This window comes from Podarcis filfolensis, assembly GCF_964270895.1.
Source record: "Podarcis filfolensis genome assembly, chromosome: 12".
NCBI lineage: Eukaryota > Metazoa > Chordata > Lepidosauria > Squamata > Lacertidae > Podarcis > Podarcis filfolensis.
Genome location: NC_139614.1, coordinates 55550047 through 55576304, shown reverse-complemented (window position 1 = coordinate 55576304; position 26258 = coordinate 55550047). Strand labels below are relative to the sequence as shown.

The following is a 26258-nucleotide window of genomic DNA, read 5'->3' as shown; positions in this document are numbered from 1 at the left end:
ATTCACCCGGTACTATACCAGCTGCACTGGCTCCCGGTGGAGTACAGGATCAGGTTTAAGGTGCTGGTTTTAACCTTTGAAGCCCTATACGGCCTAGGACCCTCGTACCTATGGGACCGCCTCTCCTGGTATGTCCCACAGAGGACCTTACGGTCTTCAAATAAGAACACCCTGAAGGTCCCGGGCCACAGAGAGGTTAGGCTGGCCTCAACTAGAGCCAGGGCCTTCTCGGCTGCGGCTCCAATCTGGCGGAACGCTCTGTCACAAGAGACTAGGGCCCTGCGGGACCCGACATCTTTCCGCAGGGCCTGCAAGACAGAGTTGTTCCACCAGGCCTTTGGTCAGGGCGCAGCCTGACTCCCTCCTCTGGCAACCTGCACAGAGTTTTGCTTAATGGTTGCCATCAACTTGATTTTAATTAATTTTTATAATGAAATATTTTTAGAATGTTGGATTCTTTGATTGTTTGATTATTTGATTGTTGTTAGCCGCCCTGAGCCCGGCTTCGGCTGGGGAGGGCGGGATATAAATAAAATTTATTATTATTATTATTATTATTATTATTATTATTATTACCACTGTATTTTCATGTTGCTTTTTTTTGTGCACGCTGCTGTCGCCAGAGATAATAAAGATAATAAAGATCAGGGTGCTGTTCTCTTTTGGGAAAGGAAAGGCGGCACCAAAGCAATGCAAAGCGAGGATATAATTGTATGATAATTAGAGTGGCAGATGAAGGTGATGGACTATATGGAATTGGCGGAAATGACTGGCAGAATCCGAGACCTGGGAGAAGAGTTGGTGGAAGAAGACTGGAAGAAATTTAAAGACTATTTGCAGAAACACTGTAAAATTAATGAATGTTAAAACGATGTTGGATTGAAAATAAGTGGCATTAGCAACAAAGTTAATAAGAATATGCAAAATTGAATTGATAATGGATGAAAATATAGAGTAATAATATGTTAAGATACAGAGTTAAGATAAACGAAAGAGGGTAAGGATTTGCTGATTTGACTACTTAAATGGGAATACAAAAAGGGGAGGTGTGAGGAGGCCAAGGAAATAAGATAATGAGTTAGGGTTACAAAAAATGGATTTGTTTTTATTCTTCTTTTTTCTTTTTTATGTCTTTTTCTATGTCTATGTTTTTTATGTATATATATTTTTTATTTTTATATGACCTTTTTAAATTTATGTTTTTGTAAAACTTCAATAAATATCTTTTTAAATATATATATATATAATTGTATGATCATTTGGTATTGTTACAATGAGGCTATTACTGGATTGACATTGAAAATTAATAAAAAAATTTATATATCTATATAAAGAGAGTATAGGGGCAGCGGGACGAGCTGAATCCCCTGGAGGGGAATGCGATGGCGACAAGGAGGCCCCGATCCCCGCAAGCCAGGAGGGAATAAAGGGGGGAGGGGGCGCCCCCCCCAAAAAACCCGGCAGCCCCTCCCCCAACCCCCCAACACGTGACAGGCCGGTTTCCTGCCCTGCCCCCTCCTCCGCTTATCCATTCTTCTATTTTAATCGTTCTCGGTCCTCACCCTCCCGCGGCTTCAGCTCCGGATTTGGGCCGCCGCCGCCCGGCCTGACCTCAACCGGCTGCCCGCGCGTGCACTGAGGCGCCGCCAGAGCGCCGGGAGAGGGGGGCGTCGCGCGGCGATGGCGTCACTTCCGTCGCGCGCGACGGATCCGTTTGAAAGGTGCACCGTAGACTTTTGTGCAGAGGTGTTTTCCCGGTTGGGGGAGAATTAAGAAGTTTATTTATTCAGTGGGACTTGCTTCGGGGCGGGGTAGAAAGTGGGTAAATAAACATGTATTCGGAGGATTGAGCTGCAGAGGGGGGGAATATTTTACACAATACGACGGGGTAATAGAGCTTTCATCCCTCTATATATAGGTCTGTTGTTGTTTAGTCGTGTCCGACTCTTCGTGACCCTCTGGACCAGAGTATGCCAGGCACTCCTGTCTTCCACTGCCTCCCTCATGCTGGGAGCTTCGAGAACACTGTCCCACCATCTTGTTTTTTTATTTTTTTATAAGATATTTATTAAAGTTTTAAAGGTTTATATAACATAGAAAAAACAAAAAACAGAAACAGCAAAAATACATACAGAACACATACAACAACAAGTATAATTTCAATCCCTTATATTCATAAAACTTACTTTCCCGACCTCCTCATACCTCCCCTTTCTGTATTCCAATCTCTAATTAATTCAATTCAGCAAATCCTTCCCCTAATTTCTATATAATTTTTGACCTTTCTTTTCTTGATCACCTAATCATTACAGCTAAAAACCACTTAATTTCTGAATCAACATCGTTCTAACATTCAATAATTTTACAATGTTTCTTAAGATAGTCCTTAAATTTCTTCCAATCTTCTTCCGCCGTCTCTTCTCCCTGGTCTCGGATTCTGCCGGTCATTTCTGCCAGTCCCATATAATCTATAACCTTCATCTGCCATTCTTCCACGGTGGGTAGATCTTCTGTCTTCCAATACTTTGCGATGAGTATTCTTGCTGCTGTTGTAGCATACATAAAAAATGTTCTGTCCTTCTTTGACACCAACTGGCCGACCATGCCCAGGAGAAAGGCCTCTGGTTTCTTCAGCAAGGTATATTTAAATACCTTTTTCATTTCATTATAAATCACTTCCCAGAAAGCCTTAATCCTTGGGCACGTCCACCAAAGGTGAAAGAATGTACCTTCAGTCTCTTTACATTTCCTCCCACCATCTCGTCCTCTGTCGTCCCCTTCTCCTTGTGCCCTCCATCTTTCCCAACATCAGGGTCTTCTCCAGGGAGTCTTCTCTTCTCATGAGGTGGCCCAAGTATTGGAGCCTCAGCTTCAGGATCTGTCCTTCCAGTGAGCACTCAGGGCTGATTTCCTTCAGAATGGATCGGTATGATCTTCTTGCAGTCCATGGGACTCTCAAGAGTCTCCTCCAGCACCAGAATTCAAAAGCACCCATTCTTTGGCGATCAGCCTTCTTTATGGTCCAGCTCTCACTTCCATACATCACTACTGGGAAAACCAGAGCTTGAACTCTACAGACATTATTATTATTATTAGACCCTGATGTTGGGGAAGATGGAGGGCACAAGGAGAAGGGGACGACAGAGGATGAGATGGTTGGATAGTGTTCTTGAAGCTACCAGCATGAGTTTGACCAAACAGTGGGAGGCAGTGAAAGACAGGAGTGCCTGGCGTGCTCTGGTCCAGGGGGTCACGAAGAGGCGGACACGACTAAACTACTAAACAACAACAACAACATATATATATATATATATATATATATATATATATATATATATACACACACACACACACACACACATATATATATATATATATATATATATATATATATATATAAAATATTATTTATATATATATACACACACACACACACACACACACACTGCATCAGACCAACACGGCTACCTACTTGAAGCTTTCATCCCAGTCCTTTAAAAACCCCTTCCGTCATGAGAGCCCAGAATATGCCTATCCAGACCATGCGGTAGGCTTCTACTTAAAAAGTATCTCTATGGGCGCCTCCCTTCCCTTCTCTCATTCCTGTGGCCCAGACCTATTGGCTACTGAGAAAGGAGGACCGGAAGGCCCGCCCGCGCCATCTTTTCTCAGGGCATTAGGGAGCCTGTTTCCCTCTCCCTGCCACAACAGCCGACCAATGGTGGTTTGGAGGCGGGACCTTGGTCAACTTGTGTTACGGGATAGGGGGGGAATAGGAAAGTAGGCGGGGTGGGGGCGCATAAGCCACACCCCAGAGGCGGGCCAGTGCTATAAATAGGAGTGTCAGGCGCGGGTTTTCTCCATTTCATAAGGGATTGTGGGGCTGGTGGGTGGGGAGGGCTATTTAAAAGGCAGTTGGCAGGTTATGGGCTATTTTTTCTGTTATAATTTTCCTGGTAGTGAAGCTGTATGCTTATCTAAGGCTGTGGGGTTGACCCACCAGTGTGGTCACGACCTCTATTTCCAAGCAACAATATCAGTATTTTATTTTATTTTATTTTATTTTATTTTATTTTATTTTTAAAAGCTGACTCCTTTTCTGAAGCTCACGCCTTTCCCTCTCAACAATTTTGAGGGTTCCAACTTTTTTTTGTTTTTTTAGGAAAAAGAAATTTGGCAAAAGGCATAAGGAGCCAAATGAACCTGCTAGAGAATAATTTTGGGTGCCTATATGCTTTACCTTAAATTTCAAGGTACATCTTGGGCTCTCTTAAATTTGCAGAGGCGGAGCAATGTGCCTTTAGTTTAATAGAAAAAGGAGGCTAGGCCCAAGCATAAGAACCAAAATCTGTTGTGGCTCAGGCGTGGCACAAACCAACATGGATTTGAAATGTAACTGGGGTTGCTACCTTCATTCTGGCAATAAAGGGCCAGGGCGGCTGCTGGGCATTTTCTTTAAAAATTTCTTTAAATTTAGTGCTGAAAGCAATCAATAACAATTGATTGCAGCCTAACAGGATGGCCTCTCTTGAAGAATAGGAAATCAAGACCACAGCTTTTTTATAAAATAATGAAAATGGTTTATTGAAAATTTACAGATGCATTGTAAACAGATAAGAACATTGGCAGGATTATTGTAACAACCTGCAGTTTTATAAGAGTGTATATATAAGTAGATGAATAAATGAGCAACTACAGGATATAGCATTTGACATTGAAATACGGGGCAATCCTGTATTATACAGGACAGCTGGCAGCCTAAAAATCAAGGTTCTTAATGAGCTATTGCACATTCCCAGATACTCAAAACAACTTTAAAAATAACTTTTAGGTGGTTTAGGTTGTGGCAAATGTGGAGATGTGTTTTTGTTTAAATTCTCAAAACTTTGCAAAGAGATACCAGTTCAATTTTAAGCTGAGAAGTCAGTCTCCTTGTGAAAACCCGGCATATGCACTGATAGAACAAACAGCTGTGCTGTGGTGCAACTTACCTGCAATGTTTTTTTTTGCTTTTTGCTTAAACCACTTGGTTTAATTTTATTTTTTTATAGGAAGTGTATGCTGTTCAGTTACTTGGGGAAATGTTTGTCTTGAAATACTAGGAAGCGTAGCTGTATTGTTGGAGGAAAAAACAGTGCTGGGGTTGGAACTTTTTAATAGGCAAGAGTCTGCTTCAAATGCCTCTGAATAATTTCCTTTATTTTTTGCTTTACACGCAACTATCTTAAGCAACTTCAGGTTCATAAGAAACAAAACTTGTATGCTGCAAAGTCCCAAAGAGATTTCCAAACTTGAATCAGAAATGGTTTCTACTAGATCTGTCTCGGAAACACTTTGCTTTCATTTTCTTAAATTGAGAGAGCCTGGCTTACCACTTCTCCTACATTATAAGATTTGGGTGTGTGTTTTTTTTCATTAAGGATGGTTCATTTTGTAATTTTTGGGTAACGACTTAAAATGCAAGTCCCAAATTGGGACAAAGACTTGCTTATTACAGTTGAATCCATATATCAACAAATTTGGGTGTTGCCCTTTGGATAGAACACACCCAAAGGTGTGCTGGATGATTTTGGGCGTTTGTCCTGCACCTGCAACTAGTTAAGCATGTGAGAATGAGTCGTCACAAGCTAAAGTCTAAATACACTTGTGTCTGAAGCAAGTTTGCCTTTGGCCGGAGCCTGATCTGTACTGGAACACTGCAAGTGGTGTAAATAAAAAATTGCCCTTTCCCCTTATGGGGTATCCAAGAGCCCATATAGAGTCCTTACATAGGTTCCCTATTGGTAGGAGAGAATAACAGAGGCCAACCAGAGAATATTGAGAAGCAAAGCAGCTAGTAAGCCTGATCTTTATTGATCTGTTGCAACAGGATGCTCCCCTCACACGCAGGAAAGGAGGAGGAACCCAGAAAAATGATGTGCAAGGCCTTATATCGACTTTTGAAATTGCCACCCTGTAGATCAAGACCACCCCCAGAAACATCATACATACATCACAGAAGGGGTGTAACCTAAGACCACCTCTGATACATGACACCTACATCACAGAAAAGGCTGTCTAAAACAGAAATTTGAATGTTGTTTTTCTCCTGTCCTTGTTTATCTCCTGTCTGGCAGGTCACTTGATTGGATTTCCTGGGTAGCCTGGCCAGTCTTTTGTAATGATAAATACTTAGTTCCTGGGCCAGGTCACAGGCTCACACACTATTCATATCTTAAATGTGCCCATAAGACAGGATTTGTGAGGAGAGAGACAATGGGGAGATTTCCCAGTTTGACCTTGTAGAGAAAACATTTGCTCAGTTTAGGAATCAAAATGGCTTCAGGTCAGTCTTCCTGTGCTGATCTATGTATGTGCGGTTATGAACATTACCATATATCTAAGACCTCAACATTCCTATCACACAAGGAAGCTGTATGCAGATGGAAATACTATATATGACAACTGTACGTAACCTATAAGCTGTGGAACTGCATTGTCCTGTCAGTAAAGGGACTGAAGCTACCCAAATAGTCTGTTTTTCTCTTTCATTGGCTCACTTCACTGGTGTGTTTGAATAGGCACTCTGCACATGCTCCAACAGATGGAAGCTGAACCACATAATTATTTATACCCCTCCCATATTGCTGGGTTTCCTCAGCCGCTCTGGGTGGCTCCCAACAGAATATTAAAAACACCATAAAACATTAAAACTTCCCTAACCATGGCTCTCCCATCGTAATTGACATCTGCATACGTTGCAGGACTGATCCTGCTCTCCCTGAACCTTGCCAATCAGACGCAGAAACTTACCTTTGTTTATAATGCCTTCGCTTACACCTTAACGTGCTAACCTTATGAAATAAATATTTAATTGCCTGAAAGATCAGAAAAAAAACCAACAACACAAAAAACTGTTGCAACAGGGTCCCCGCTCACGCAATGACACGGAGTCAGAGACCCCGAACAAAAGGACTGCCTCGATTCTTATACCTTTTGATTTTCATTCAGATCAATAGCAAGGAGGTGGGGGGGAAGCGATATGAGGGGTGTGAAGAGTGGATTAACATAAAGTAAGCAGGATGTTGAAAGACTTTCTGGAGGTGTCAATTTGCTGAAGGGCTCAGGTGGTATGTGTCGATCTTCGGTGTTATTTAATTTTGGATCTGCTTAAAATGGCTTTTCCTTTATCTACAGGAAAACCTCCACAACTGCTGATAATCAGCATGCAGATGTGAGGTTGGATGTTTGAGAAGATGTTCAGGAAATGACTTAAATGTTAATGTGAAATCCTATTCTGCATTGCTATCAATTCTGGTGTGATAGCCTGATGTTTGCATACTTTTTGGAAAATAGGACTGCTTTATTTTGAGCTCATATCTGTGTGTATTCATGGTATGGTTTGCAGACCCAGTAGGAGGCAGTGTGGTGGATTGAGTTTTGGCAGCCTTTTGGATACAATATTGAGTCAAGTATATACATTTTGAAATATTTAGATTGTTACATTCTTTAAAAACTACATTTTGGATACATTCAGAAAAGTACAGCACAGTACGGCATTTCATTAAAGATACATCCACGAATACATTTTAAAAGGATAGTTTCATGGAGAAAGAGGTACACAGGAATGGCAACAGGCACGTTACGTTAAGATGATGCATTAAAAGGCACACATTATATTACATTCAATGATACGTGAAAAGACACAGTAAGATGGCATATTCCCAACAATGCATTCTTTAAGGCACAGTTTATTATTTATTATTGTTGTGGGACTTTGGGGTAGGATTATATCATTGGGATCATTTTTCCTTTATTCCCCTCTCTGACCCTGATTCTCTTATGACAGTATAAAACGGGTGTTACGGAAAAATCTAGGTGCGAGGCTGCTCAGTCACCCAGCTGGTCGGGCAGAGCCCGCGGGTCCCTGTGGAATAAAGGAAGGAGTCCAGCCACCAACCGGAGCAAATAGCTGTAATAATAATAATAATAATAATAATAATAATAATAATAATAATTAATTTATTATTTATACCCCGCCCATCTGCCTGTGCCTCCCCAGTCACTCTGGGCGGCTTCCATAGAAACCAAAACTACAGTAAAATATCACACGTTAAAAACTTCCCTGAACAGGGCTGCCTTAAGATGTCTTCTGAATGTCAGGTAGTTGTTTATCGCTTTGACATCTGCTGGAAGGGCGTTCCACAGGGCGGGCGCCACTACCGAGAAGGCCCTCTGCCTGGTTCCCTGTAGCTTTGCTTCTCGCAATGAGGGAACCGCCAGAAGGCCCTCGGCGCTGGACCTCAGCATCCGGGCAGAATGATGGGGGTGGAGATGCTCCTTCAGGTATACTGTAGACCAAAGTTTATTGCGCAACAGGTTCAAAGCGGAATTTTGAACCCCGAGGATGGGGTGACAAGGACTTTTAAAACTTTCCCACCGTATCCCAGAATACAGTTCGTACAGCATCCTTGCTACATCACTGACATGTCACCAAAGGGGAGGGGTAGACAGGGGTTACACTAGTTTAACCTTGGCAAACGTGTCCAGACAAGTCCTTGGTACAAGATTAGCATAAGCAGACATGTCAGGGCAAGATCCAAGTATAAGATTAGCAGAGGCAAACACCTCCGAAGACCCACCACCCAAAGTACAAGAGAACTTCCTTTGCATGTCTGGACCCCTTGGGAAATAGCTTTGGAATGGAGGAAACTTGGCAAAGGAGTTGATTTTATATGATTGTTAAAGCTAGGTATATTCCCTGAGCTGTCAAGTCGAAAGGATACATTTATGCATAATATTTGTAACATTTAACAACTTTAAAGATGTGCCCCTCCCCGTAATTTCCATAACACGGGCAATTCAGCAGGTAATTCAGGATCTCCTTGACCTGATTGCCTCCACAGATGCATTTGTGTTCCATAGAAGGAATTCCAGGTAAGGTTACCAGACGTCCCCGTTTCCCGGAGACAGTCCCCGGATTTACAAATCAGTCCTCTGACAAAACCTTGTCATTCCTACTGAAGTTGAAAAGTGCCCCCGGATTCCTTAATAATAATAATAATAATAATAATAATAATAATAATAATACATTTTATTTATACCCCGCCCTCCCCAGCCAAGGCCGGGCTCTGGGCAGCTAACAACCAATAATAAAAACAAGTTGAAAGAATACAACTTAAAAACAAGATTAAAATACAACATGAAAACATTAAAATGCAGCCTCATCACAGGAGGAGAAAGGAAAAAAGAAAAAGGTAAAAAAAATAATAATCTGGTAACCTTACTCTAAGGTTGCTGAGGGGCACCTGTTGGAACCATGTTTCAAAGTCAGGGTCTCTAGGTAATGGGGCCTTGAATGGTTGACCTTAATTTGCGGGTACCAAATAGAATAAAGGTAAAGGGACCCCTGACCATTAGGTCCAGTCGTGGCCGACTCTGGGGTTGCGGCGCTCATCTTGCTTTACTGGCCGAGGGAGCCGGCGTACAGCTTCCGGGTCATGTGGCCAGCAGGACTAAGCCGCTTCTGGCGAACCAGAGCAGCGCACGGAAACGCCGTTTACCTTCCCGCCGGAACGGTACCTATTTATCTACTTGTACTTTGACGTGCTTTTGAACTGCTAGGTTGGCAGGAGCAGGGACTGGGCAACGGGAGCTCACCCTGTTGCAGGGATTTGAACCGCCGACCTTCTGATCGGCAAGTCCTAGGCTCCGTGGTTTAACCCACAGCGCCACCCGCAGCCCTACCAAATAGAATAGCGGGCAGCAATAATGGATTTTCAATATCGTTGTTCTACATGGGACAATAAATATATTGTATTGTATGTTTTGTCTTGATTGGCGTCCTGGTCGAAGATGCGATTTCGGAGGTCATGCAAACTAAGGGCTAAATATTCATTTGGAGATTGCAAAGCCCTGAGGTTATCATGATGTTAAACATTAGCAACTTCCCACGGGGAGCATTTTTCCAAAGAAGCAATCCATCTTTTGATGTAGCAGGATGTCAGTTCCCCTTTATCCCGTTCTGACGTTACCTGACCAGAATCGAGATTAATTTAGAAACCACATGTACATTGAGGCTGTTTCCCAGCAGGCGGTAACGCTGCTTTGTGGTTACTTTGTCAGGAAAACCTGTGACAAGCAAAAACAACAGATAATTTTTTAAAAAGCAAATGCAAGTTCCCTCCATGGTAGGAATTTTCTCAAATCCAAGTGCAACGACTTCATATTTCTAGCAGCAACAACTTGCTCATAAATACAAGGAAGACAAAGGAGCTTGTGGTGGACTTCAGGAGACAGAAGAGCAATATCCAGCCACTTTTGATTGATGGGGTCTGTGTGGAGAGGGTAACAACGTTCAGATTTTTGGGCATTGAATTACAAGAGGATCTGTCCTGGAGTTGTCAACACAAGGGGGCTTGTGAAGAAGGCGCAGCAGAGACTGTACTTTTTGAGAATTCTAAGGAAAAACCATCTTCCGCAGAAACTGCTGCTTGCCTTCTATCACTGTGCCATTGAGAGCGTGCTCACTTATGGCTTATGTGTGTGGTACGGAAGCTGTACTACCCTGCTAGGTTGGCAGGAGCAGGGACCGAGCAACGGGAGCTCACCCCGTTGCGGGGATTCGAACCGCCGGCCTTCTGATTGGCAAGTCAGGACCTAGGCTCTGTGGTTTAACCCACAGCGCCACCCGCGTCCCCCTGTTGCAAGTTACTTAGTATTAGCCAGCTAGATTGCAGTCAGTCTGATTCCAGGAGCAGTTCTAACTGCTGCAATAAAGAGCTTTGAATCCAACAGAGCTTTGTCCTTCATCCATCTTTTCCACTATTCAACAATTAGCATTTGCAGTAGTAGTTTAACTGGGCACATACCAAATTCAGGAGGAAATCCCTGTAGATTTGCTATTTCTCTTGGCGTAAAGTACCGCAGTTTAAGCGTCGACAGCTTTGTAAGCTTCTCGTCTTGGGACAAACCCTCGAAGGATTTGAACACCGATTCCAGCTGTGGGAAAACACACAAGTTAACAAGTGAACCAATTGCTTTACAGAATTCTTCTTTCGCAATTGATTGCATACCACATTTGCCACAACACTCCCTGAAGGAGCCTTTAGGAGCGCTGAGTTGAAACTTTAATTGCCACAGGCCCATCGGATTTTGGGTTCCAAAATGGGAAGGAAGAGACGGTCCAAGAAGCAGGTTTTCCTTCAGACACCCACAAGGGTCCAGGAATGTAAGGGGCAAGCTATTATTATTATTATTAATTTCCTTTCTATACTGCTTCATATTCTAAGAAAAATCTCAAAGCAGTTTGCAGCATACGAAAACATCTATAAAACAATCCAGAATCAAACATTTCTGAAAAAAGACAAATACAAAGTATACAGTCAAAGCAACATAATTAACAGAGAACTAAACTATTGCCTTAAGATTTCAAAATAAGACATTACAAAGGAGGTAAACTGCAGAATACATATATAACACAAAGTTAGCAAAAAATAATAATTTTAAACAAACATTGCTAAGTGAAGTCAAATATAAAATACACATTTAAAACAGCATAATTAACAAGAGAATAAAATAATAATAATAATAATAATAATAAATTTTATTTATATCCCGCCCTCCCCAGCCGAAGCCGGGCTCAGGGCGGCTAACAACAATCAAATAATCAAACAATCAAATAAACCAACATTCTAAAAATATTTCATTATAAAAATTAATTAAAATCAAGTTGATGGCAACCATTAAGCAAAACTCTGTGCAGGTTGCCAGAGGAGGGAGTCAGGCTGCGCCCTGACCAAAGGCCTGGTGGAACAACTCTGTCTTGCAGGCCCTGCGGAAAGATGTCAGGTCCCGCAGGGCCCTAGTCTCTTGTGACAGAGCGTTCCACCAGATTGGAGCCGCAGCCGAGAAGGCCCTGGTTCTAGTTGAGGCCAGCCTAACCTCTCTGAGGCCTGGGACCTTCAGGATGTTTTTATTTGCAGACCGTAGGTTTCTTTGTGGGGCATACCAGGAGAGGCGGTCCCGTAGGTACGAGGGTCCTAGGCCGTATAGGGCTTTAAAGGTTAAAACCAGCACCTTAAACCTGATTCTGTACTCCACCGGGAGCCAGTGCAGCTGGTATAGTACCGGATGAATATGATCTCGCAGCGAAGACCCCATAAGGAGTCTCGCCGCGGCATTCTGCACCCGCTGGAGTTTCTGGGTCAGTCTCAAGGGCAGCCCCACGTAGAGCGAGTTACAATAATCCAGTCTGGAGGTGACCGTCGCATGGATCACAGTGGCTAGGTCAGGGCGAGAGAGATAAGGGGCCAACTGCTTAGCTTGGCGGAGGTGAAAAAATGCCGCCTTTGTTATAGCTGTAATCTGCACCTCCATAGAGAGGGAGGTATCGAAGATTACACCCAAACTCTTAATGGACGATGCTGGCACTAATTGCACCCCCGCAAGAGATGGGAGTTGCCCCCTCAATCCCATATCGCTCCGTCCCAGCCAGAGGACCTCTGTCTTCAAAGGATTTAACTTCAACCGGCTCCCACGTAACCATCCAGCCACAGCTTCCAGACATCTGGTCAGTGTGTCTGGGGCCGAGTCAGGATGGCCATCCATCAACAGATAGAGTTGGGTGTCATCGGCATACTGATGGCAACCCAGCCCAAAACTCCGGACAAGCTGGGCGAGGGGGCGCATAAAGATGTTAAAAAGCATCGGGGAGAGAATCGCACCCTGAGGCACTCCAAACACCAAGAAGTTGCGCGATGACAATTCCCCCCCAAGCGCCACCCTCTGTCCCCGACCAGAGAGCATGATAACATTTTTTAAAAATAATTTTTATTAAATTTTCCATTTAACAATCCAATCATATCACATTAGTTAATCCGAATTATACCAATACATATCATAAAATCCAAATTTTTTGCCGAATTTTTTAAATTTTTGTTGGGGGTAACCATGCTTCGAGTTCAGTAAGGGTCCAATCATCTCATATTTCTGCTGCTTTGATAGAATCATAGAATCATAGAGTTGGAAGAGACCACAAGGGCCATCGAGTCCAACCCCCCTGCCAAGCATTGATGTTCAAGCATCATAACATTTAAATGGTTTCTACCCGTGTGAGTTTGTTGGTGTTTTCTAAGAGCTCCTCTCTCACTGAAACACTTCCCACAATCCATACATTTAAATGGTTTCTCCCCAGTGTGACTTTGTTGATGCACAGTGAGTTTCCCACTACGAATTAAGCTCTTTCCACACTGCAAACATTTATATGGTTTCTCCCCCTGTAAGACTCAGCTGATGATTTCTAATCACTCCACGCTTGCTGAAGCTCTTTCCACAATCCATACATTTATAGGGTTTCTCCCCGGTGTGAGTTCGTTGATGTACACTAAGTGTTCCATTTTCCCTGAAGCTTTCCGCATTCCCTACATTTAGAAGGTTTCTCTTTTTGATTGCACATATTGATTGCACATATCCATATTTGCATTTGATTAAATATGGGATTCCAGGTTGATTTCTGCAAAGCGTTTCGCTGCTTATACATCTGGAGGAAAGCTTTGAAAACACACCTAAATACACCTCAAAATTAATCAAGGGACAAATAAATGAGACCACTGTACCTGAATCTCCTCTGCTGTCTGCAACACGGAGCCAGTTCCTTCTATATAGTGACCATACCTTTAAAAAAAAAATCAATTGAGCAAGATATTAAGATTCAGGTGAGATTTCCAGAATTGATGGAGTGCAGAGGTTAAGAAGGCAAAACTTGCGAAAGAATCTGCACAAAACATTCTTATCGAATGCAGCCAATCTGTGTGTGTGTGGAAAATTAGCCAGTCTGAACTTTAAAAATAGAAGACCATAAAATGCTCTCAATCCAAATAGGATTTTATTCCCAGTTTTCCCTACTTACACTCCAGAGCCAGGAATTTCATGCTGTCTGTCATTTTCTCCCTTTCAGACTTCCATTCTAAAAAACAGGTAAAGGGACCCCTGACCGTTAGGTCCAGTCATGGCCGACTCTGGGGTTGCAGCGTTCATCCCGCTTTACTGGCCGAGGGAGCCGGGGTACAGCTTCCGGGTCATGTGGCCTGCATGACTAAGCTGCTTCTGGCGAACCAGAGCAGCGCACGGAAATGCCGTTTACCTTCCCGCTGGAGCGGTACCTATTTATCTACTTGCACTGGTGTGCTTTCGAACTGCTAGGTTGGCAGGAGCAGGGACCGAGCAAGGGGAGCTCACCCCGTCGCGGGGATTCGAACCACCGACCTTCTGATCAGCTAGTCCTAGGCTTTGTGGTTTAACCCACAGCGCCACCAAAAGCAGTTCGATCGAGCTACCCAACCTCGCTGAGGAAGCTGGTGTTGGGAAGCCCTCCTGATACTCAACTAGAAAAAGTCATAATTTCATTGACATTAATGACACCTAACGAGCTGAGAATCAGCGGCAGTTTAATGAGGACTAGGTACATTACGCTGCATAATGCATCATCCGTCTTGAATAAGCCATACAAAGTGCATTAACTAATGATTTTGCCAAAAAACGACAACCCAATAGCATTGTTTTGCTCTCGGGGTAGCTAAGTTTATTTGAAAGCCATTCAACATTGTCCTTTGTGAGCCTTCTTTGGGGCTGGGTGTTCTCACAGCCTAGTCTGCTCTTAATAATAATAATAATAATATAACAGTATATTTATAAAGCAGATAATTAAACGAGCAAATTAAATGACTCTGGATATGCAGAGGAAAAAATGTAAGGAACTGCAGAAAGACAGGGAAGGAAGTCAAACTTTGAAATGTGAAATTGATTGTCAAACTAATGAAATGTATAAACTTGAAAAATATAAACAAGAACCTTTTTTAAAAAAAGTTAGGAATGGTTCTGATGACATTCCACTCTTAACGTGATTAAGATGTGACACCAGAGGGGGTGTGCTGCGCAGCAACCAAGGAGACAGCGGAAGAACGCGGTTAGGAAGAGTGTGTCCCAGAAGAGTCTGGTTTATTGGCTAGCTTTTAAAAAAGAAAGCTACAAAGAAAATATTGTATTCTGACATAATTATAGTAAATAATAATAATAATAATAATAAATTTTCTTTATACTCAGGGCGGCTAACACCAATAAAATCACAGTAAAAACATCATGGGGGGGGGAGGAGAAAAGAAAACCAATTTAAAATACAGGTTAAAATGCAATTTAAAATGCAGCCTCATTTTAAAAGTAGCCGATAAATCAAGACCATAAGGGGAGGGAAACATAAGGGTCAGAATGAGTCCAAACCAAAGGTCAGGCGGAACAGCTCTGTCTTGCAGGCCCTGCGGAAAGATGTCAAGTCCCGCAGGGCCCTGGTCTCTTGAGACAGAGTGTTCCACCAGATCGGGGCCACGGCTGAAAAGGCCCTGGCTCTGGTTGAGGCCAACCTAACCTCCCTGTGGGCCAGGACCTCCAAGATGTTTTTGTTTGAAGACCGTAAGGTCCTCCGTGGGACATACCAGGAGAGGCGGTCCCGTAGGTACGAGGGTCCTAGGCCGTATAGGGCTTTAAAGATCAAAACATTTAATATTCTGATAATATTCCCCAACTCTGTGTCTCCCAAACTTGGGTCTCCAGCTGTTTTGGGACTACAGTTCCCATCATCCCTGACCGCTGGTCCTGCTAGCTGGGGACGATGGGAGTTGTAGTCCAAAAACAGCTGGAGAACCAAATTTGGGAAACTGCACCAACTCGTACTTTCAAGAGACACTTACCCTTTCGTGAAGCACGTCGATCTTCTGCAAGAGGGGGTGACGATGTCTAGAAGGAAAGCGTAACGCAGTAAGGACTTTGCGGGCAGGAAGAATTGACTCATTTCTTCTCCGTCGCCATCTTGGAGGTACGCTTTTAGCATTTGCACAGAGAGGTCCCTGTCCACTTGCTGTTTCCTTTCCAGCTGTTCTGCTGTTTCAATAATAATAATAATAATAATAATTAATAATAATTTATTTATACCCCGCCCATCTGGCTGAGTCTCCCCAGCCATTCTGGGCGGCTCCCAATCAAATGTGAAAAACAATACAGCATTAGATATTAAAAACTTCCCTAAACAGGGCTGCCTTCAGATGTCTTCTAAAAGTCAGGTAGTTGTTTATTTCCTTGACATCTGGTGGGAGGGCGTTCCACAGGGCAGGCGCCACCACCGAGAAGGCCCTCTGCCTGGTTCCCTGTAACTTGGCTTCTTGCAGCGAGGGAACCACCAGAAGGCCCTCGGAGCCTATCTTGTGGAAATAAACTAAATAATAAAAAAATCAAAAAGCTGAAGGGAAAAAATGAGAAAACCTAAAATTGGACAAAGCCTTAAAGGGATGCCAGCTACAAACCCCATTTCACTTTCCTCAGAATGAAATAAGATATACAATATCTTTATTGTCATTGTCCCATGCAGAACAATGAAATTGAAAAACTACATAAAACTACTACAAAACTACATAAAAACTACATAAAACTACATAAAACATTCAAAAACCCCTAAAAAACTCTGAAACCCCATTTTAAAATACACTATACTATAGAGACCCCTTATGCTGCGTTTAGAACCAGAATTGCATTTGCGTAGAAACTGTTTCTCAGGCGGCTAGTCCTAGTCTTTATAACCCTATACCTTCTTCCAGAAGGCAGAAGCTGAAAGAGATCATTTCCGGGGTGCGCACTATCCTGCGCTATCTCTGCAGCTTTCTTATGGCACCTGGAAGCGTAGATTTGATCCAAGGTGGGAAGAGTGCACCCAATTATTCTCTCCGCAGTCTTTACAACCCTGGACAGCATTGTTTTTCCCCTGACCGTGCAGCTCCCAAACCACACACACAGACCATAAGTTAATACACTCTCCACAGCACAGTGCTAAAATGCCATCAGCAGGTTCTTTGAGAGATTGTTTTTCCAGAGGATTCTCAGAAAATATAACCTCTGCTGTGCTCTCTTCATCAGGTCTTTGCTGTTCTCTCCCCAGGTTAGGTCGTCTCTCAACTCCATTCCCAGAAATGGAAATAGAAAAATCGTAAACTTTAAATGACGGAAATTCAAAAATAGGGGATAGAACCCCCCCAAAATTCTGAAGTATTATAATCCTAGCTCGACCTAGGGTAAAGCAAAGCGCAGTAATAAAGGATTGAGGACTCAAAGGTACAGTTTCTAATAGTGAATTTACAAAAAAAAAAGGTTTGGAAACCTGTTTCAAGCTTGAAAAGGAAGTCCTGTGGGCGCTGTTTGCCATCATTGTCATAACCAGAGTCTGGGTCTTTTGCAGCCTTTGGGGAGCTGCGCTCAGCCGAGGCCGCAGGGACTCTGGACGTCTCTGAACTCGCTGGCTCCTGGCTTGGGAAATCTGTCAGTATCTGAACATGAAACAAAAACGTGCAAGCAAATTAAGGAAGTTTTATCTCTTCTGGGTTTAAGTAAAAACCCACTAGTTCCCTGACTGTCATTGCTGAACTACTCCAAATTATAGACTGGAAAGAGAAGCTGCTGAATTGCAACTCATTACCAAACTTAAAACCATGGAGAGACCTGGTCTGAACAAAGACATTGGATTCTTATCTCATTATACATGACAAAGCCATTTTTCACCTTCTCACCCCTTGCTTTTTCCTGTAAGACCTATTGCAGTCGTTAAGAGTCGTCAACAGGCTCATCACAGCTATCTGCCAATCACCCATTCCCACCACCCTTCTGAGTAATACCCCTCCCCACCTTCTCACTATATAGAAGGATCTGGCAACTTCTGTTTCAGTGTATCTGAAGAAGTGTGCATGCACACGAAAGCTCATACCAAGGACTAACTTAGTTGGTCTTTAAGGTGCTACTGGAAGGAATTTTTTTTTTTTTTTTTTTGACTATGGCAGACCAACACGGCTACCTATCTGTAACTACTCCAAATTATGTGATCTTTTTTATTTTTATTTTTGCAATTCATCTTTCTTAGTTTCTTTTGACAAACATCCGTGAAATCACTTTGCGACATCTCAACTTTCCTGTTACTAAGCATGTGATTCTAAAACATAATAAAGAAAACAAAAATATGTACTCAATCATTTAATTCATTTGTATTCCATTTGCCTTGGACTCCCCTCCCCTTCTTACTTGGGTCCTCTATTATTATTATTTTAGTTGAATGCCCATCATGATGTATCTATAAATTTGATAACCTACTTTCCCTCAATATTTTAATATTTTCCTTACAGGAGTTATTCTAAACCAGTCAAAAATTTTAATTCTCCATAATGGACTTTCAGATACTGTTTAAATATATTCCAATCATTTTTGAATTTTTGTTTCGTTTGATCTCTTATCTGCCCTGTCAGATTATCCATCCTGGCTTATCCATCAACTTAATCCGCCAATCTTTCTTTGTCAGGAAGATCTCTGCTTTCTAATTCTGGGCGATTTTAAAAGGGAATGGGATGTTGATGAGGTCAACCAAAGGACTGGTTAAAAAGGAACTTATATTCGCTTTAATAAGATTGTCATGTATATTCTTTTTAAGAGGGACAAGAAGGGATCTTACCAGGAACCTTATAAAGACAGAGGTTCAGACGAAACTGCAACAAGCAAACCGCTGTGTGTTTAAAGGGGAATGTTTAAACTCTGCTAAGACATAGAACTTGCTAACGCAAGCTAGGAAGGATATGATTATGTAGCCTTTTAGACTTTACTGATTGGTTGGGTGAACGTTGCTCCCGGAGAGGAAGGAAGGAGTCAAAAGACGCTGAGGTTGGTTCAGAGAAAGAGTTCTTTATTTCTGCTCTCCGGAGCAGCAGAAAGGCACTTGTGTGGTCAGTTCACAGCAAGCCCAAAGAAAGAAAGATTTCACACAGTATATATCCCCTCCAGGCACTCTCTCCCCCCTTCCCCAGGAATCCAGCCTCGTACGTTCATACACGTAAGTTGACATCCACAGATGTTCCTGTACGTAAGTTGACATTCATGACCATAAACAGATGTTCCTGTTCCGGTACTCTTATCTTGGGGTAAGAAGGTCACCCAGCTATAGGAGTTTCCCTTGACGCCATCTCTGTCTCCAGCCGTGGGGGAGTCTTGCAGAGTCTGTGCATCAGTGTGTCAGGATATTTACAACCTACAAGATAAGATAAGCCCCAGCTCTGCCATCCCGTCTCCACTTCGGAACTGACAAGGCCATCCATTAAGCGTCACGTACTGATAAAGGAGAGGGCTTCTTGTTGGGTTCTTGCTGGGTTCTTGTTATACATTGGCTCAAGTGCTCAAGTTAATGGATTTTAGGTAACGAAGAAGGGCCCATTTTTAGACTGACTGCACAGTCGGATTTTAGATTTGGGAAACCCATTCCTTCAATTAAACAATATATCCTCTCTCTGCCTCCCTGAACATTGCCACACAGCAGGTTTATGCCTCCCTGCCTTTGGCTACTGTGCTGAGCTAAGCTGTGGTATTGCAAAGAACAGAGAAAACAGCCTCACCTTACCAGGGTCTTGAAAAGGAAAAGGCTCGGACTGAAGCCTTGCGATCAGGAAGTACCTTAGTCTTGAGTTTGGGATGCCAAGCTGCAAGGGAAGAGACTGCAATAAGTAACTGAGGCCCACAGCATGCAGAACAGCCAAGTTATCAAAATGCCAGGTTTTATTATAACAAAACAATAACACTGTCCTAAACGGGGGAGGGGGGTCTTCTGGCGGTTCCCTCACTGCGAGAAGTGAAGCTACAGGGAACCAGGCAGAGGGAAGGCAGCCCTGTAAAGGGAAGCTTTTCAATGTGTGATGTTCTATTATGTTTTTTCATAATAGACCCAGAGTGGCTGGGTTTACCCAGTCAGATGGGCAGGGTACTAATGCCATCATCATAACCAAGCCCTAGTTGGAGTAGCCTTGATCCAGGTAGTAATGTTGGGGTCTGCCAATCAAACCTTAAATTGTCCCAGGCTATCTACAGGCCTTGAGCAATAAAATGACTCCTTAACACAGGGGTAGGCAACCTAAGGCCCATGGGCCGAATCTGGCCCAATCGCCTTCTAAATCTGGCCAGCGGACAGTCCGGGAATCAGCGTGTTTTTACATGAGTAGAATGTGTCCTTTTATTTAAAATGCACCTCTGGGTTATTTGTGGGGCACAGGAATTCATTCATTTTTTTCTTCAAAATATAGTCCAGCCCACCACATGGTCTGAGGGACGGTGAACCGGCCCCCAGCTGAAAAAGGTTGCTGACCCCTGCCTTAACGCATTCTAAACAAGAGCTGGTAAGAGGTAATTAATGAGTCCCTAACAAATTGACGCAGGTGGCGCTGTGGGTTAAACCACTGAGCCTAGGGCTTGCCGATAGGGGGTCGGCGGTTCGAATCCCCGTGACGGGGTGAGCTCCCGTTGCTCGGTCCCTGCTCCTGCCCACCTTGCAGTTCAAAAGCACGTCAAAGTGCAAGTAGATAAAGAGGTACCGCTCTGGCGGGAAGGTAAACGGCGTTTCCGTGCACTGCTCTGGTTCGCCAGAAGCGGCTTAGTCATGCTGGCCACATGACCCGGAAGCTGGATGCCGGCTCCCTTGGCCAATAAAGAGAGATGAGTGCCGCAACCCCAGAGTCAGCCACAACTGGACCTAATGGTCAGGGGTCCCTTTACCTTTACCTATACACCCCCCTCGGACACGGGTGGCGCTGTGGGTTAAACCACAGAGCCTAGGACTTGCTGATCAGAAAGTCAGTGTTTCAAATCCCCGCGAAAGGGTGAGCTCCCGTTGCTCAGTCCCTGCTCCTGCCAACCTAGCAGTTCGAAAGCACGTCAAAGTGCAAGTAGATAAATAGGTACCACTCCGGCGGGAAGGTAAATGCATAGCTGTCAACTTTGCCCTTTTCTTGCGAGGAATCCTATTCGGAATAAGGGAATTACCCTTTTAAAAAGGGAAAGGTTTACAGTTATGGGTAAACGGCGTTTCCGTGCGCTGCTCTGGTTCGCCAGAAGCGGCTTAGTCATGCTGGCCACATGACCCGGAAGCTGTACGCCGGCTCCCTCAGCCAACAAAGCGAGATGAGCGCCGCAACCCCAGAGTCGTTTGTGACTGGACCTAATAGTCAGGGGTCCCTTTACTTTTACTAACAAATAGACAACGGGAGAAATTCAACTTCAAAAGGCCAGATTGATGGACTGCAGACTGGCTTTCCTTAGCATAACACCTGATAGATTCTCCAACAGGGAAACAGAGACAGCAAGCACAATTTTATAAAGAAGCGAATATAGCTGGTTATTTTATATAAAAACAGGCTCAATAATCATTTCTGACCCCACAGTAACACTACGTAAAAGACTGACTATCCAGTCATCTTTTTTACACACAAAAAGCGTAGATCTACACGGGAACTTTCAGAGTTCGATTAGTTTTTGGTTATGACATTACTCACGCAAGTTGGAGACAAGAGAAATTCTTGATATGTAAATCCACACTTCTCTAGTGTTCGTATGAGTTCATCTCTGGCAATACAATATATATATATATATACATGTTAAAAAACTATGAATTGGACTATGACAAGTTAAATGCCTCAGGTGTTGTGCTATGTATATTTTCTGCTAGCAAACGGTTACACTGAGTCACCCGGACTTAGATGACCACCAAAAGCCTCCTTCTAATGCAGAAATTATATTTTCTATGTCAAATCTCCCCCCCCCCCCAGAAAACAGCATTTTCCAGCCTGAAGAGACCTTTTGCATCATTTCTGTGATTCTCTCCCACCCCTCCAGCAAATAAAAAAATAAGTAATTCCACCAAATGTTATTTACTGAGCTTGGATCCTAGCAGGTAGGATCCTAGAATGCAACAACCTGATTGGCCTGCCGCTGCAGCCCAATCAGGTTCCAGGAGGGAAGCAGAATCAGCCAATCAGACAGGGGACCCATTGTGTAAATAACGTATATAAAAGCCTGAGGTTTTGGGGGAATTTCATTCACTGTTTACGAGCTGAAACAAAGAACATGAAATCACTTTGCGACTCGGTATATTTCACCATACCTAGCAGAAGATGTTTCGAAGCCTTTGACGTTTTCCAAAAGTAAATATTTGGGTAGCTTGGCTAGTCTGCAAAAGAATTTGTTTATAAAGGATAGTTAATAAAGCGAGAAGGTTTGGATCAAAACTTCCATTAAACTAAGATGCCTTCTGCATTTGACATCTGAACAGTGTGGCAGCGCATTTCTCTCAAAAGATGACCAAATAATAATAATAATAATAATAATTTCAGCATTTCTAGGATCAGGGGCCCCAGGCAAAGAAAGCACGTGATCATTATTTCAGTAACCCAAGAGTAGTGGAATCTGAATATTGATCCTGTGTATTTGAGAGCTTGCAGCGTCACTCAGAGATGCTTAGGCAAGGAAGATTAGAAGTGTGTTTGCAGACTTCCAGGTAACATTACCCACCCAAACTAGACTCTTCTCAGGGTTGGAGAGGTTGCACAAAACGGTTTGCTTACAGAGCAGTATTTCTGTGTGTATTTCAGAAAATCTAGAGAAGGGAAATCGCCTTAAGGAAAGTCACTTTTGAGTTGATTACCTGGGAAGAATATCCAGAATATAGAGAAAGCTCCGGGTCCTGGGGTCCGAAACATCGCCCTGTCGGCCGATTCTGCAGAGAAGGAAGAGAACAGAATCAAAGCTATTGGCAAACATGATTCAACTTTCTTATATGCAGCTTTGAGTTCTGACTGGAGAATTTATTCCGTCTTTCATTTCACACAAATAACAGTTTGGTGTGGAAGCCCTACTCAGGGTAGACCCATTGGAATTAACAGACATGCCTAACTTAGAGAGATTACTCTCAGTGGGTCGACTGCAAGTAAAACTTTATTAATAAATGTAATTAATAAATATTATTTTTATTTACTAAATTTGTATGCCACCATACATATCTACAGGTTTTATCATTTGGCCTGGGACAATGTACAGGAGATCTCTCTATCCCCAGCCTAACAGGTGACAGACACAAATCTGACAGCCAGGAACTCAGCTGTTCACATTTCTGCTTTCATTCCCTCTCATCTAACAGTTTTGGGGTTTTTTTACTTTATTAAATGTCATTAATTTTTGTACTATCGTACTTCATTTAAAAAAAAACCTTAAATGAAAAAGAAGTCAAGCTATCCAGTATCCCTTCGGAAAGCATTTAATATTGTAAGATCTACATCAGCGCATGTTTTCCTCTCTTTTTAAACAGAAACATGGAATTTGAAACACTCACCTCGTGAAGGGTTGACAAGGAGGGCTCATCAAGATCATATCGAAAGACAACCTGTCAAAGTCCTTCAGGGATATTCCCTAAATAAATCAATCAATTAGGCATTTTACATTATGAATAAGATAATAATAATAATATTTTTTTATTTATACCCCACCCTTCCCGGTTCAGAAAACAGGGGTCAGGGCGGCTAACAACAAATTTAAAACACTTAATTGATGCAACAAAAACCAGTATAAAATGTGAATAACAATAAATTCAGAATTAAAAAAATCAATTGGGGGGGAAATCCATCCAATAAATATTTGATGATCACCAGGGCTAGCTGGCTAAATTAGTCCTATTTGGGCCAGCGAGGAGACCAGGGGAGAATTAGCTGTGGGATCCCAGAGTGGGTGATCTTCATAAAAAGGGGAGGGGGAGGCAAGGAAGGGGAATAAAAGATCAGGCTAAGTTCAAATTGAAAGCCCGGTGGAATAGCTCTGTCTTACAGACCTGCGGAAGGAAGTTAAATCCTGCAGGGCCCTGGTCTCCTGGGACAGAGCTTTCCACCAGGTCGGAGCCATCACTGAGAAGGCCCTGGCCCTGATGGAAGATAGTCTGACTTGCTTAGGGCCCGGGACCTATAACTATGGTTATTCATGGACCTTAAGGTCTTCTGTGGGGCAGACCAGGAGAGGCGGTCCCATAAATACGAGGGCCCTAAGCCACCAAGGGTTTCGTTCTTTCCTTCTGTGTTAAAATAGGATGTGTTCACATTCCATTTTGCATGTTGCCGCTTTAGCTTATAAAAGTAACGTTGCTAAATCCAGGTGTTTTGTCATAAGGAGAGCCGTTCTCTAATACACAGACGATGTTCTTTGCAGTTGTGGTTAAGTCACGTCAAAGAGCCAGGAGGACTGTGCATAGCCCAGAATTTTATTAGCTAATCCCTTTAAGAGAACAGCAGGAACAGCTCCAAAGTTATTCCAACGAGATTAACAGTGGAAGCTTACAAAAATAAAATTAAAATAGATTAGGAACCTTTCAAAACATTGTTAAAATTTCAATGGCCACAAGAAGCAAACACTGCATTTTTAAGAGAGTTGTCGATGCTCAAACAAAGGTGCTAGGCAGTCATAGAGTCAATAGAATTGTACACTTGGAAGGGACCCTGGAGATCATCCAGTCCAACCCGCTGAAATGCAGGAATATGCTGCTGAGCTGTCCCATACGGGGACTGAACCGGCAGTGAACACAGTTCTTTAAGGGCGAGTGATCTGTGTTCACAGCAGGCCGGATTTATATATAAGCTGAACAAGCTATAGCTTAGGGCCCCACTCTCTTGGGGGCCCCAAAAAAAATTAAATGGGGGGAACTGGATGTACATTTCCAAAATAGAAGATAAAAAAATAAATTAAAATAAAACCTACATACAGCAACAGTGTTTTGTTTGCTTTGAGCCTGGCTTCGGCTGGGGAGGGCGGGATATAAATAAAATTTTATTTTTATTATTTTACTATTTGTGTTGTGTAGGCTCCTATGATGGAAGTCAGGGGCCCCGCCTGCTAGCCTGCTCCCTAAAATATCACTGGTTTGCTCCTTTCTATATATAGGGTGCCTACATTCTGCATGTGCAAATGGCTTTAGATACCTGTTGGGTCCATAAATTAGCATATATTCAACACAAAAAACAGTGGCAATTTGTTGTTGACAAAGGACAGCTGGACATAGAAAGGGCCCCATTACCTTCAGGAGCTGAGGGCCGCATCAAACCTAAATCCGGCCCTGACGGAACCCTATCTGCAACATAATGTACCAACCGCAATGTCTGATCTGGGTTCAAGGGCAGCCCCACATATGATGGCTTTACAGTAATCCAGCCTCAAAGTTAACCAGCAACACAGGTCTCTGTGGTTTTGGTGGAGACACCCAGTTTGCTTTCTTACTCATCCTGACCTGTCAGTTCGACCCGGACTGAGATCAGAACTCCAAATTGGCAAGGGAATTAGTTTTGCATCGTCTCGACTACTCACCTCGATCGTCTTAGGCCACAGAGGGGTGGCGGGAAAGTTGTGAATGTAAACCTCATTGGCCACTGTGTTCACATCAACGGCGGCCACGATTTTGGCAGGGATTCCGCTTGCTAGAATTCAAGCAGGGAACAGTCAGGAGAGTCGGTTTAAGAAGAACGCCACTGGTGGCGGTGTTTTTTAATCATTTAGTTAACAATTATGTCCTCCATAAACTCAGTTGTGCGTATTCCTGTTGCTCAAATAAAACTGCTAGTCAACTGTTCTAATAATAATAATAATAATTTTTATTTATACCCCACCCTCCCTGGCCAGAGCCAGGCTCAGGGTGGCTAACACCAATAAAATCACAGTAAAAACATAATGGGGGGAGGAAATAATAATTTATTTATAGCCCACCCATCTGATTGGGTTTCCCCAGCCACTCTGGGTGGCTTCTAGCAAAATATTAAAATACAATAATTCATCAAATATTAAAAGCTTCCCTAAACAGGGCTGCCTTCAGATGTCTTCTAAAAGTCAGGTAGTTGTTTATTTCCTTGACATCTGAAGGGAGGGCGTTCCACAGGGCAGGTGCCACCACCGAGAAGGCCCTGGTTCCCTGTAACCTCACATCTTGCAGGGAGGGAACCGCCAGAAGGCCCTCGGAGCTGGACCCCGGTGTCCGGGCTGGATGATGGGGACGGAGATGCTCCTTCAGGTCTACTGGGCCTTTGAAGCCGTTTGGGGCTTGAAAGGTCAGCCCAAACACTTTGAATTGTGCTCGGAAACGTACTGGGAGCCAATGTAGGTCTTTCAAGACCGGTGTTATGTGGTCTCAGCAGCTGCTCCCAGTCACCAGTCTGGCTGCTGCATTCTGGATTAGTTGTAGTTTCTGGGTCGCCTTCAAAGGTAGCCCCACATAGAGCGCATTGCAGTAGTCCAAGTGGGAGATAACCAGAGCATGCGCCACTCTTGCGAGACAATGCGCAGGCAGGGAGGGTCTCATCCTGTGTACCAGATGGAGCTGGTAGACAGCTGCCCTGGACACAGAAGTGACCTGCACC

The 26258-nt window shown here is 43.3% G+C and overlaps 3 protein-coding genes across 4 annotated transcripts in view; all 3 read right to left on the bottom strand.

Moving 5' to 3' along the window:
- The window catches only part of TBRG4 (transforming growth factor beta regulator 4), a 34531-nt gene extending 32825 nt beyond the window's left edge, over positions 1–1706 (bottom strand). The window contains exon 1 of the mRNA XM_083579661.1: positions 1563–1706. The gene's annotated coding sequence lies outside the window, so the exon portion shown is untranslated. The remainder of the gene's footprint in view (positions 1–1562) is intronic.
- ZNF653 (zinc finger protein 653) overlaps positions 1–26258 on the bottom strand; it is a 95024-nt gene that overhangs the window by 58879 nt on the left and 9887 nt on the right. The window lies entirely within an intron of this gene.
- On the bottom strand, positions 8671–25325 carry TRDMT1 (tRNA aspartic acid methyltransferase 1). Its single transcript, XM_083579999.1, has 11 exons — positions 25216–25325; positions 23204–23280; positions 22520–22591; positions 21980–22045; positions 21372–21441; positions 19446–19529; positions 17180–17345; positions 15723–15912; positions 13596–13653; positions 10851–10980; positions 8671–10110 (listed from the first exon to the last, which is right to left on the bottom strand). Exons 2-11 carry the CDS (start codon positions 23239–23241, stop codon positions 10010–10012), a joined length of 975 nt encoding a protein of 324 aa, XP_083436125.1. The 5' UTR covers positions 23242–23280; positions 25216–25325; the 3' UTR covers positions 8671–10009.